Raw genomic sequence first — 14895 nt, 5'->3', positions numbered from 1 at the left:
TATAAAGTATTCTATTGATTACATTGTCAGATCCATGTTTTAGTTCAGTGCAGTGTTGTTTACTTTAGAACTATTTAAAATGGTTATGTATACTCTATTTTTTAACTCAGAAAATTTAAAGAGAACAGATAAGGTGAACTTGTGTTTTCCAGGCCAGGGGAAGGTTGGCAGTCAGGACATTTTGAAGGAGTGTTTCTACAATGCAAAGAAAAACCTTTGGTGAGACTCATTTAGTTTTTATGATTTTTGGAAATATATTTTAAACTGTTTATGTTTGTTCTTTCATGCAATAGGACTAATAGTTACAAGAATTAGAGTTCAGAGTAAATTGTTTTTTATCTCTTCCTCCAAAATTACATTATAAATTTAAAACTATTCTTTTAAATTGCTCACGTTTTGTAACCATCTTCCTGTTATAATAATTAAGTAAATTTATCAAAAAGGCAAAGGTAGGATTGCTTTTATTAATATATTTTATCTTTAACATGCATTATGTTGACGTTTTGGAAATTTTTTCTATTTCATAAGTGAGTTCATGCTGGATTATTCATTACCATAAATTAAAAGTAGTAATTTTGCACTAGAAACAATTGTTTTTTGTTTACTTCATTAACAGTGCTTTTGCAGAAGATGGTCCAGGCTTAGGCCCTACCTAGCAGTGGCTCAGACCTAAACCTATACAAACTTGAGCAGAATTTAAAACTATCCAATTTTTTTTTTTTTTTTTTTTTGCTTATGGCTTTTATTGCTTTTTGTCTTTTCACCTTCTTTGCTCCTGTCCATCACCTCAAGCCTTGGGGAAGAGTGTTGGTCTTTGGGGCAATGTGGAGGTGTCTTCCTTTCCTGTACTGACAAGCTGAACAGACGCACCTTGTTGGTTCGACCCATCAGCAAGCAGGACCCTTTCAGTAATTGCTCTGGCTTCTTTCCTTCTGTAAGAAATTATTTTTAAATCTATGCTACAGAACTCCAGTTAACAGGAACCCAGAGAAGAAACTGAACTATCCTTAGAGTCAACTCTTGATTTTCATTTCCCACTCTATCATCTACTTTGTAAATAAACTATAATGTAATTTAAAATCAACAGCTGATTTTCCACAATCATCTGTTTCTGGGTCACTTGCACATGTTATTGTCACTCTGATTTTGTGAGTACAAACTAATTTTACCATCAATATAAGAAAATCAAAGTAGTAATGAAATAAAATTTTTTAATTGTGTATATATTGAATGATCAAGAGTTGACCAGTACTGCTTTTGTCATTCTGTTTATGATCTTTACTGAGAATGCTTTTTATTATTTTTTCCTATGTTATCCCCTTGTTGTCTCATTAATTGGAAGTATATTATTTGGTATCTTCTTGAATCTGGATAAAAGATGCATACTCTTCTGTATACCAGTGACTTTTAGAAGTTGCTCTACAACTTTGCTTTTTGTAACACACATAGTACAACACATCTGAACATATTCTTAAGCTAATTTATTTTAAGTGATATTTTAAAAATTATTTTAAAAAGTATGTTATTTTAAAATAGTAAAAGCAAATCTTCATAATGGCAATAACCATTCCTTGAAGAATTTATTAAATCATTGCAGACATTACTGGATATTTTCTCAAAATGTGTGAACTATTTGTCTATTTTTTATCCCTTTTTACAAGTCACAAGAGGTTTAAGATATAGACTTTAGCATTATAAAAATATTTTAAATAATTTTGTTCCTAAACTTAATGTTTACTAGTGTATTTACACAGCATGTGCTATTTTCCAATTTGATATGCAACTTTTCTGTAATGGTCTATATTAGTGTTGAGAAAAGATGTATCTAGAATATGGCTTTTGTAACAGGAATTCTATCTAGGAGTTTTTGCTTGTTTATTTTTATTTTATTTTATTTTTTGACGCAGGGTCTTATTCTCTTGCCCATGCTAGTGTATAGTGGCACCCTCATAGTTTAATGCAGCCTCCAACTCCTGCTCTTGTCTTAGCCCCTAAGTAGGTATGACTACAGGGGTGCATCACCATGCCTGGCTAATTTTTTTTTTTTTTTAATTTTTGTAAAGATTATGTCTCACTATTGCCTACACTGGGCTCAAACAACTGAGTTCAAATGATCCTCCCACTTTCTTCTCAAGTGCTAGGATTACAGGTGTATGCCACCATGCCCCAACTCTAAAAGATTTTGCTCTCTTTAAATGTTCATTAGTGTCTCTGGCAAATACTGTATTTTTTTTCTTTTTGAGGCACAGTCTGACTCTGTTTCCCAGGCTTGAGTGTCATGGCATCATAGCTCACAGCATATTCTTAATAATTCTAACATATATTCACAAAAATCTCTAAAATTATTCTTAATATTCTTTAAAACATTTCTGGTATCATTTTTCTAAAATTTTAAATTAAATACCTTTTGTTAAAATTTTTAAATTGTCAGTATTTTCTAATTTGTCATTTAAAATAGTATAAAATATTATTGTATGAAAATGATATTTATATTACTTGAATTTTAGCTGCTATTTATTTTTTCTTTTGTAATAAGGGAGTTAGAAATGTAGCAGTTTAGGACAGTACCTGTGGCTCAGTGAATAGGGCGCTGGCCCCATATACCAAGGGTAGTGGGTTCGAACTCAGCCCTGGCCAAACTGCAACAACAATAAAAAGAAAAAAAAAGGCTGGGCATTGTGGCGGGTGCCTGTAGTCCTAGCTATCAGGAGGCTGAGGCAAGAGAATCACCTAAGCCCAAGAGCTGTAAGTTGCTGTGAGCTGTGATGATTTAGCACTCTAATGAGGGTGATAAAAGTGAGACTATGTCTCTAAAAAAAAAGAAATGTAGCAGTTTAACAAACAATAGCAAAAATAAAAAACCTCTTCCTCCTATAGTTTACCTCTTAATAATATTGTTTGAATATGTTCAAAAATATTTTTCTAAATCAGAGAATTCACATATTAAAATACCTTTTACGCTATTTCCATGATAGTAAAAAAGGCATTGAGTTGGATATTTAGATTGGTGCTCAATATTACCCTTTCCCCAGTTTAGACACCTAGATCAGTGCTGCTGTGACCTCTTTCACTGGGACTACACTGAAGCCACCCTTCCTTATCCATTATTGTCTGTTGTCTAGGAACATGGTGACAGACTGGTAGCATCTTTTGGGTTTTTTTTTATGTTTTACTATGCGTCTTCTGAGTATAGAAATAGAAAAAATAAAGAGCAAAAAATCTTTTGTTTTCTTTTATGTTTTACTATGCATCTTTTGAGTATAGAAATAAAAAAAAAAGGAAATCAGTTCAGAGAAGCAGTCAAAATTTTGGGAACAGTAAAAACTGATTTGAGGGCGAACCATTGGGAGAAAATAATTACATTGCACCACCATTTAATGCTCACTTCTAAGTTTACAAAAAATAATCAGGTGACTTGGGGGAAAATATACAAAGGTACTTTTTTTTTAACTTTCCTTCATTATAAAGTCTAGATTAAAAGCAAAATTATCAGTGATAGCTGAGTTGCATACTTTTTCCCTCCTATTATGTCATTGGATGCCAGGCAATAAGAGAGGAAGAAAGTGGAAGTTAAAGTGGTTTAGGAGGGATGAGTTGACATAGGCTCAGAGACACCACTGCTTTCCTATTCCTCACTTTCTTCACTTTATATGAATATATTCCCTTTTCTGTTCTTCTTCCATATTCAGTTTCCCTCTTAACAATCCCCTCTTTGGACTCTTGATAACTTGAAAACTCTCTCAAGTGTTGGGAAGAGGGTTGGGAATGTGGGATAAAACAGTTCTCACCTTATGCTGAGTAATTTGTCAAATAGGATTTTATTTATATTAATTGCTTCAGGAAAATATTTTTAATGAGTGTTCTTTTTGTATGTTGAGGAATACAAAAGCATGAATTTTACTTTACCCTTTTAAAGTATGCTGTTTTATTATAATTTGTTTACAGTGTGCAACTTGAATATGAGAGTTAATTGGGCTATTTTGTCAGAAATATTGAATTATAGAGTATAAGATACATTTTATACTCTCAATCAAATGTTACATGTTTTCCAGTATAGAAGTATAATCAAAGATGATGAGCTATAGGATTGCTGACAATTAGCTTTTGGAAAACAATGTTATAGCTACTAAAAATAGGCAAGTTCTAAAAGACAGATGTTTTATTTTTGTGTCACATTTCTATTTCCTTGAAAGATGCACTAACTGGTTAATTATGAAAGGATAGAATCAGTGAGGAGTCTTTTATAGGCTCTATCTTAATATAAATTAGCCAAATTATTTACTAAAGGGAAAACTCTGTTCTTATAAATATTATGCCCCACCTAGGCAATTATCTGGCCTATTTAAGTTTGATCCCACATAAAAATATATAACACAGCTAGTTCAATTTCACCTGAACAAACAATCTTGTGACCTATTTTATGACAGCCTATTGGTATTCATAATGAAATATTAAGAAAATCAAGATGTAAAATCAAGAATAGTCTTTTGTCAAATTCTCAAGCTCAAAGGGGATAATTATCTCTCCTACTGTCTAGACCTGAAACTTAGGATTCTTAACTTTTAGTTCCGTTGTTCTATCTTAGAAGTTTTTGTCCTATCTATAGAATTGATCAGTCTTCTGTTTATTAACAGATATAGAATGATAGGTACAACAAAAATGGTCAACATATTGAGGTTGTATTGGTCTTTCAAATAGTTTTGTTTCTTTTGTTAATGATATGTATATTGTGATTTCCTTTTTCTGGAACAGACAACTACAAAGCTTCTAGATGGCTCTCATCAGCAGCATGGATTTCTCTCTCTAACATATACAAAAGCTGTAACAAAAAATGTCCGCCACAAGTTAACATCAAGAAATGAGCGAAGAAGTTTTCATAAGTTATCGGAAGGTTTAACGGATGGTTCCCCTCATTTTCTACATGAAATTCTTCTTTCAGCACAAGCCTTTGATATTGTCCTTTGTTTTCCTTTACTTAATGCCATTACAAGTATATTTCAAGCAAAACTACCAAGAACACAAAAAGAGAAAAGAAATTCTCCTGGTCAGCCCATGAGGACCCATACATTGACATCACGCAATTTACCTTTGATATATATCAACACAAGTGTAATCAGAATTTTTGTTCCAAAAACAGAAGAAATACGGCCAGCTGTTGAAGGTATTGTCATCTTTTTGTAAATAATGAAATAATTTTATTATAAAGACCTTAGTTTTCTGGGGTTTGGTTTGTTTTTTAAAACAAAATAATTTTTATAATGATGAAATATAAAAATTCTATGATGTAAATAAATATTCACATGATTACCAAGGGTAAGCAAAAAAGCTAGTCAAATTCTCAAGGTTCTTATGGCTTGTCCAAGCTTCTCAATGCCTTGTGAAATAATTCTGTGTTTTAAACTGAATTGAATTGATAATCCACTGCCTCCACTTACACAGTAATTTTTTAAGTTTTTATTTCCCCGTGTTATAAAAAAATGGAGAACTTTAGGTATTTTGGGTGACATTCTGGCACCATGGTTAGTGGTATGGACTTTGAAATTACACAGATCTTAGTTCAAATTCCAATTTTACCAGTTACGAACTGTGATATCTTAAGCAAGTTAACCTAAGATCCTCATGTGTAAAAGAGCAATAAAAGTACCCAACTTGAGAGTTAGCTGTATTAATAGCTTTCTTTCAAATGATGACAACCTGAAACTATGTGTATAGTGCTGATTCCATAGTAAGTTCTCGGTAAATGGGAATATTATCCTGCGAAGGTTGTGCCATTTCTTTGATGGTAGAATTCCAGATGTCTCACATTTCGTTACCGCTTATACTTCATTAGCCAAAACTTAATCATATGATTGTACCCAGCTGCAATAATCTTTTACCCACACGGTAGTATGCTTTCTTAGTCCCTTCCTGCTACTATAAAAATCCTTAGATTGGGTAATTTTATAAGTAATAGAAATTTATTTCTCACAGTTCTGGAGACTTAGAAATTCTAGATCACGGTGCCATCAGATTCAGTGTCTGGTGATGGCTGCTGCTTCCAAGATGGCTCCTTGTTGCTGTGTTCTCACATGATGGAAGAGCAGTAAGACAATAAAGGACAAACTCCTTTAAGCCCTTTTATAAGGGCACTAATCTCTTCCACAGGGAAGGAACCCTCAGAGCCAAATCACCTCCCAGAGACCTCACCTCTTAATACCCTCACTTTGGGGTTTTAAGTTTCAATATATAAATTTTGGAAGGACAGCTGAAGCTATAGCATATGCCTAGCTAATAATTAGGACCCTCTGAATTTGACAGAGAAGAGAGAATGCATATTTAAGGATTAGATAATAGTGTGCCACATGAAAAAGCAAAGGTCTTTTTCATTTCTTTAAGTTATTACATGAAAGAGAATGGCAAATCACCAAGGAAAAGCACTTGGCTCCATTCTCTTTCTTTTCAGAATCTAGTTCTGCTTCGTGTTCTGTCAACAGATGATCTTAATTAAGGAAAGTATTCTGCCTAATATTATTATCAATATTTAAGGTTTATTAACAGTGCTGGGTTTCTTTTTCATTTTTGTAATAAGAATTATTTGTAGAGCCTTATAGTCCTTAATTACCAAGGTGTCTGGAGCTAAATTGAATATATTACACTTACAGATTCTTAATAGAAAGTAGTCCCTACGTTTTTATGCCTAATTTCTGCTAGAGACTATCTTAAAATTGTTTATTTTGAGATACAAAGTTACTATTCTCTGAATATGCTGTATTCTGACAGTGTACAGTAGCTTTCATGTGTTCAGATAGTTTGTAGAAACATATGGACAGCAAAGAATAAAAAGTTGGTCTTTATTGAGCAATTATAAGAGATGAGCTGCTAACCAGAAAAGAAGCTGTATATTCATTGCAAAGGTAATCATTTTTATGCTTCATCCTTCTTATATTTTATATATGAGTATCTAATGAGTTTTTAGATAACTTAGATTAAAGTTACGTAGGTAAACAAAGAAACTTTTTTAAATTTAAAAATATTAAGAGAATACAATATTCTTATTACATGGATATGTTGTACAGTGCTGAAGTCAGGGCTTTTAGTGTGCCTATCAACAGAATAGTGTTCATTGCACCCAAGAGGTAAGTTTTTATCCCTAACCCTCTCCCACCTTTACCCCATCTCTGTTTCCACTGTCTTTTACATCTCTTCGTGCCCTATGTGCCATCGTTTAGCTCTCAATTATTAGAGACTACATGTGTTATTTGTCTTTTCATTCCTGAGATTCTACTTCACTTAGGATAATGTTAGGATAATAGTCTCCAGTTCTCTCCAAGTTGCTGCAAAAGACATTATTTCATTCCTTTAATGGCTGAGTGGTACTCCAGGGTGTGTGTGTGTGTGTGTCTCTGTATGTATGTATACACATTTTCTTTATCCACTGAAGAACTGACAGGCACTTAGGCTGATTCCACATCTTTGCATTTGTGAATTGTGCTGTCATAAACATTTGAGTGCAGTCATTTTGATAAAATGACTTCTTTGCCTTTGGGTTTATACCAAAATATAAACTTTGGATTGCTGGATCAAATGATAAGTCTGTTTCTCCGAGGAATCTACATACTGTTTTCCACAGAGGTTGTACTGACTTGAAGTTACACCAGTATTACATAAATGTTCTTTTTCTCTGCATCCACATCATCATCTATTGTTTTATGACTTTTCAACTATGGCTATTTAGACAGGGGTAAGGTGATATCTCATTGAATTTTTCATTTGCATTTCCCTGATGATTTGTGATATTGAACATTTATATATATATACTTGTTGGCCTTTTGTCTACTTTCTTTTGAAAAACTTCAGTTCATGTCTTTTGCCCATTTTCTGATGGAGTTGTTTAGAAACCTACATTTTTACACAAGATAATTCTCTGAGGACCATAGGCTAATTACAATGACATTTTCTCCTAACTATAGAAGAGGCATGAACATAAAAGATCACTGATATTATCAAAACATATATATATATTTCTTTTTTTTTGCAACTGACAATAGGAGTAAAACACCATGGAAACTGAAGTAGTTTGGCTTTATTACAGAAAATGTACCAATAGTTTGAGGAAAGAGTTGAGGGTAGTCCATTACATCTAAGAAATAGCATTATTTCGTATTATCTATAGCTATTTTTATTAAAATTAAATCATAGAAATTTTGTATGAATTAGAATTTTAGATGAAAATAAGAAGAATGTTTTATGCTTTCTATTTTATAAAAAATTGTAACTATAGGTTTTATACTAATTAAGGATATTATTTTCCATAAATATCTCTGATTCGTTTAAAGCATTTCTTTTCCTACCTCAGGCTGGCTTCTATATTTTATTTTAAAATAATGTATGTTAGTAAACTTTTATGATTGCCTGAAAATTTCTCATAGCACATATTTTATCCCCTTTACTCCTTCACTGTGTAATTATTTTCATTTGAACATAAACAATTGGTAAAGCCAAAATTTCATTGAAATGTAAGAAATAATCAGAGGTAGAGGTGAGAGGGTTGGATGGGATGGAAAAAAATACAAAGAGAATGCGGAAAAAATAATTCAGAGACAGGAAGTAAGGCAATACATCTGACTGTGATACTTTGTAGTAATCTGGAAATGTTCATGATTTACAAATGATCCTCAGATTTCATGACTTAATTGATTTCTACATAATAATTGCGTATTTTGTGACCCTAAACTGAGTCCTTTTTCCTGTCACATTCCCTACATTATTTCAGTTTAAAGTTTCCTTCCTAAAAACCTATTTCACATCATAAAATATCAATATTGGTCATGAATATAAATTTTACAAATAAACTAAACACATATGCTTCATTACCCATTTATTAAGTTTTAAAACTTGACCAAGAATATAAAGTAGTATCAGAACATTGATTTTTTTTTTTTCCAGCAAGCCAGGCTAAGACTTTTAAATTAGATGCCTGATAGTGTTTATATGGATAAATCTTCCTGAATTAGACATAGCTGCTTCTCTATGTGGGCATTTGATCTATACTCAAAATTTTCTATTTTATCATAAAATTTTTTTAGCTATTTGATATACTGAATGCTTTGAAAGTCTTTTGTACTTGTTAATGGAGAGAACGTTTTCACAGTGCATTACCCACTCTTTCATTTCAGTTTGATCTTCATTGCAGAGCTCCTTTGAATGAAATTTTTGTTACCATAACTATGGGAAAGATATGTATGACTGACTTGTTTTCCTCATCCATGTCAGTGCTAATCTTAGCCCTTAGGTGGTCATGAGTATGAAGGTCTCATTTATAGTAGCCAGTATTTCCTCCTGAAGCCTATAACTATAAAATGTCGCCGTCATTTATTTTAAAATGTTTTCTATCTTTTTAATTGTGGTAATGTGTATATGTGTGTGTGTGTAAATTTATATATACATATATATATATGTATACATATATAAAAACATTTCCCACTTTACCTTCTTTTGAAACTTCAGATTAATTTGAAAGTACAAACAATTAGGTTGCAATCATTTTCGCTGTTTTTAAGTATATAACTCAATGGCATCAATTATATTCACAATGTTGTGCAAGGATCACTACCATCTATTTCCAAACATTTCCCCCCCCCTCCCCCCCGAATGGTCTGTATCCATTAAGTAATATCTCTCCTCCAGCCCTGGCAATGACTAATCTATTTTCTGTCTCTACAAATTTGTCTAGTCCAGAAATTTTAGATAGGTGGAATTACATTTCTCAAAAGCATGGTTTCATTTTATTCTAGAAAGGCTTTTAAAATTGTGTGAACAATATTTTAATCTGATTAATTAAATTAAAAATGTATATGTAAAACTGTCTTAATGAGTTGATAGCATAATTGAATATTGCTACATCAAACTGCTCAGCAGAAACTATATTATGAAAATATTATAAAGCAATCTATGTTGTAGCAATATATGCCTATCTAGAGCAAGCAATCTGTGTCAGAGGTGATTCATAAAGCAAGGGCAACTAAACTTTGTATTGATATGTACAGTAATTATTAATTTACACATTTATTGGAACTTTTTTCTGTCTTTAAGTGCCAACTGAAGCCTTTTGTTGATTGATGGCTTTGTATAGGACATTACACAGTGGCAATTTCAAATACTCTTGAGACGTTAGATGTTTTAGTATCTAATTTATATTGAGGATGTTATAGGAATTTAAAGTCTTCAAAACACTTTTACTTTTTATTAGACTTAGGAAAGTGTTGTTGTGAGTAACAGTCTTACATCATATGACAATTGCATGAAAATTCTACTCTTTCTTCAAGCTTTTGGTAACTGATATAATTTCATGATTTTGGAGTTGCTTATCGCCTTTTCATGTGCAATACACAAACACACTTTCATGCTTCTACACACACACACACACTCTCTTGCCCCAAGAAGAGATAAAATCTTTCAGATTTATAATTCCTATTACATCAGTGTAAAACTTTTTAATCATCTAATATTTAGTTAATGATAAAAATATATTTAAAATTCTAATATTTTATTTAGAGGAGTGATATTGAAAATCTGATTTTTTAACCTGAATATTATTTGTGTTACGTGCAATAATTATCAAGATTCTGAATCTACAGGTGTTTGACTTCCAGCTTAAGCTTTTTATTTCAAAAAAAGAGGACTGTAAGTCTTCTATAATGAATAGTTTCTCATGAGGCTCAGTTTTTAAAAATAGAGTTGAGGCAAAGAAGGAAGGCATTCATTTCCATGTTGAACATACTTCTAGAGGGAACATTTTCTCATATGGTCCAACTATTAAATGCAGGTGAAGTAAACCAAAAAAGGGAAGATTTTTTTTTTCCAGCTATAAAGTAACAGAAGAAATGACTCAAGGCACTTTCTTGTATAGTATATATTTTTATTCTTTTTCTTGTATCTCAATGATCTATTTTGATAATCTAAATACTTTCTATAATAAAATTAATTGTTTTAATCTAGTTTGTGAATGCTCTACATTAAGTGCTTTTTTATTATAACTTCATAGTCAATATAATCTACTAAAAACACTTTTGGCTCTGACAGAAGCAGAATTCTGTTCTTGAGTCTGGCTTTATGTATAACACCAAGTACGTCATTTTTCTTCCATATGTACCTCATTTACTGCAGTGTTTCTATTACATTTCAGACTTTCATATGCAGGGTAGTATCTGTAGCCTGGAAGAACAGTTAGCAAGTACACTAATTGCACTTTTGTGGTATAGTCTATTCTCCAGGCTTACTATTTATTGATTTAATTGATGCCTGCCACATAATCAGAGGTTTTACCCACATGGAACTATTTGATAAGCTTGGCATAAAATGCAAGATCTGTAAAATGTAAACAATGTTTGTAGTATAAGGACCTATAATCAACTCAGACCTCTAGTCATTTGAAAATAGTGCAGCTGCATGAGAAGTCGTTTCTTATTTGATCTTTTTTGCTGTGGACATTTAAAAGTATTGTCTTTACTGTGGCATCCACATGCTAATATTTAGTATGGTAGCTCCTCTCTTTTTCCTCTGTTTTGCTATCCTTCCTCCTCCCACTGCCCAACCATTTTGCCTTCCCCTACTCCCTTTATGGTCATTATATTCTGGTTCCTTCTTTCCCTCAGTAAATATCTCCTTCTTCTGATTTCCTTAATTCTGACTTTCTTTTTTTAGACTAATCTAAATCAGACCATACTAAGTGTACTGCTAAAGCAGCTGGAAATAATCTCATAGCTTTTGCATTCTTTGGGCACCACAGTTTGGGAAATATGGATTGTATGCCTTTGTAGGCATGTTCTGTTCAGGATATTTCTGAAGACTTACAGCCAGTCCTTTTCTGTTCTATTTGTGGCAGATGATAGTTCTTTGAGAGAAATTATGAGTTTTAATATATGTTTACTTCAAAACCAAGAAAGTTGTATATTGTAAACAATTTTTAAACAATTTTAAACACTATACAGCTACTATAGTAGAATCTTCTGCTAGAGAATAAAGAGTAAAATTTAATGAATGGGGCCATTAGTACCTTAGAAAAGATGTTGAATTACCCAGTGTTGCACTTCATAAGATGAGTACATATGGTTAAATATCATCTTATTGAATACTAAGAAAAGAATTAGAGCTGGCATATCCTTTTACCTTTTTTTGTTTTCTTTGATTGCTTACCTTAGTTTTAGACTTCATTAAGAGGTAGAACTTTTAAACAAGTGTGAAATTACTATTTCTAAGGAAAATCACAGTAGAAATTTTAAAATTAAAAAATGCCTAGGATAAAAAGTTGATATGCTGTCTCATATTAAATAGTTATTTTTCATGTGAAGACATTTATATTGTACGTTTAGTAAGTTTCACATGTACCATTGTAAGACGCACCGTAGGTGTGGATGAAGGCTATGTTAACCAGTTTGATGAAAATATTTCAAATTGTATATAAAACCAGCACATTGTACCTCATGACTGCATTAATGTACACAGCAATGATTTAATTTAAAAAAAGACAAAACAAACAAACAAAAAATATTTATTTTTTTCTATCTTCAATTTTGTAACCATCATTTTCCTTTTGGATTTTCTAATAGTTTAGAACTTAAAGCACTATATTGTATGTTGTGAGTGTATGTCTGATATTTAATTATTAATCATGTAGATTTAAAAGGCCTTCAGAATTTGTTACTGACTGTAATATCCTTTAATATATTTGTAGACAACGATGGAGTATTTATATATATATTTAATTTCATATGTTTTAATGTTGGGAGTGGCAGAGTTGTTTTTCCGTTGTTGTTTTAATTCTATATTGTAACAGAAAAACCATAATATCAGGGCACACATGATTAGGTTACACTGTTTGCCTCTGTAAGGTAAACTCCAAGTTGTAGTTGTTTTCTTCACCCAGGAAGTGTGTCATATACCCATGCATTGTTACTTTTGGATGGGAACTTGCCAAACTCTCTTGCTCCCAAATGCCTTCTTGAATTATATGAGTTTTTCTCTCAGGTGAGCTCATAATTGTTAATCTACTAGTGAACACATGTGATGCTTATTTTTCCATTCCTGTGATACTTAGAGTTAAGAAAAGCATCAGACATTTATAGTTTAAACATCATTTTTCCTTTTGCTTTTCTTCATTTATTGGTCTTATATTAGTATGTCTTTATTACAGTCCCTCAAATATTTCTTCTGATGCATAAAGTTAAGCATAGATCCATAGTGTGTTCAAGAATGTCTTTCTTTCTTTTTTTTTTTTTGTTGTTACAGTTGACCAGGCAGCAAAAGAAGACACCATGGTTTTGAAGATTGGCTCTGTTGCCATGGCTCCCCAAGCTGACAATCCCCTTGGCAGATCTGTCCTCAGGAAAGATATTTACCAGTAGGTTTATTTTTTTATATTCAATCTTTCCACTATTTCATCCTGCAAAGAAATACAGTGATCAATACAACTTATTTAGTGTGGCCTGTAGAAATATTTTTCATTTGGGTTCTTTTGATATTCAAAACCAGGTTTTTCTGATTTTCTTCAGTTGTGGGTTTTTAAATTCATTCAGACAAATCAACTATTTCTGTGAAGTGTTGATGAATAACAGAATGTAAGTACCAAGTCACCATAAAATAGAAGTATAGTTTGGAAAAATTTTAGCAGACTTCAAATATGACCAAATCTCTAATCACATAAGAAAATGAGGTCCTCTCTAGAACTACCACATCCTAGTAGTCATATTGTATCAAAGTGAAGCATTTTCTTAATTTTAAGTGTAAGCCATTATTTGAAATGTAGGAATGTGGATGTCATATGGATCAAAGCTGTAAAGAAAAGCAAACTTCTAAAGAGAAATTTCACAGTAAACACTTTCTGTGAAAATGCTATGCTCTGGATTTTGTCACTGAGTATTTGCAAACCACACTGAGTATATACGGATAAGCAAACTGCTGAACATATGTAATCAACATGATAAAAATAATATATGATTCATGCTGAAATTGGCACTGCTGCCAGACATAAAAGTACAGTTGCAAATAATACCAAGTGAGAAAAGTCACAGAAATACAGATGAACAAGTGTCTTATTCTTCCTGTTGGTCTGTTTTTCAGATGTTTTAGTCTTATTCTTCTAAAAAATAAAGTCCTACTGTTTCCCAGTAAATGTTACCACTAGGAAAAAATTCTAATTTTGATACTGCATGTATTACCTAGAGGCAGACTACAGAAAACAACTATTTTACTTTAAATAGATCTAGGAATTTTATTTCTCAAATTACATTTTGTTGGAATTGACAGTTTTTTTCCTTTGACTTATATATCTTGATCCTTACTTATATTCATTTTAAAAAGTATAATATTCATCCCTTAAATAAGTTTTTATTTAGCTTATTCAAATGAGCTAAATATACAAAATCTTAGGATTTCAGAACTGAAGGATACCTTAGGAATTATCTAATCCACTTCTTTATTTTAGAGAGTAGAAAAATGAAACTCCAAAAGAATACTGTAGTTATCTCTAGTCAAATAGTGATAGAGCCAAGGTTATAATTCATGTCTTTTGACTCCCTTAGAATCTCGGGAAATAATTGCAGTACATACATTCTGAATGAAAAAACTTAATTTTCTTTTTTTTTTTTCTTAAGTCATTCATACATAGATCATAAATACATTTATGCCATTATGGGATTCAATATGTTGATTATTTGTACAAATTGGAATGCTTACATCCTATTAAACAAGATAGCCTTCACCACTTTTACCTGATTACAGGATTAAGACATTTATGCTCGGCTCGGCGCCTGTGGCTCAAGCGGCTAAGGCGCCAGCCACATACACCCAAGGTGGCGGGTTCGAATCCCCAGCCCGGGCCCGCCAAACAACAATGATGGCTGCAACCAAAAAATGGCC

The 14895-nt window shown here is 32.1% G+C and overlaps 1 protein-coding gene across 3 annotated transcripts in view; it reads left to right on the top strand.

The window, feature by feature from the left end:
* Nucleotides 1-14895, top strand: part of VPS13B (vacuolar protein sorting 13 homolog B) — a 777819-nt gene that overhangs the window by 428916 nt on the left and 334008 nt on the right. For all 3 annotated transcript variants that reach the window (XM_023517476.1, XM_023517471.1, XM_023517472.1), the window contains exons 28-30: nt 153-219; nt 4753-5161; nt 13267-13378. In XM_023517476.1, the coding sequence (XP_023373244.1) occupies nt 153-219; nt 4753-5161; nt 13267-13378 (588 nt within the window). The remainder of the gene's footprint in view (nt 1-152; nt 220-4752; nt 5162-13266; nt 13379-14895) is intronic.

The sequence above is a fragment of the Otolemur garnettii genome, unplaced genomic scaffold (genome assembly GCF_000181295.1).
Source record: "Otolemur garnettii isolate 467f Iridium unplaced genomic scaffold, OtoGar3 scaffold00004, whole genome shotgun sequence".
NCBI classification, from domain to species: domain Eukaryota; kingdom Metazoa; phylum Chordata; class Mammalia; order Primates; family Galagidae; genus Otolemur; species Otolemur garnettii.
The sequence above is the reverse complement of the archived record's forward strand: the minus strand, read 5'-3'. Positions and strand labels throughout refer to the sequence as shown.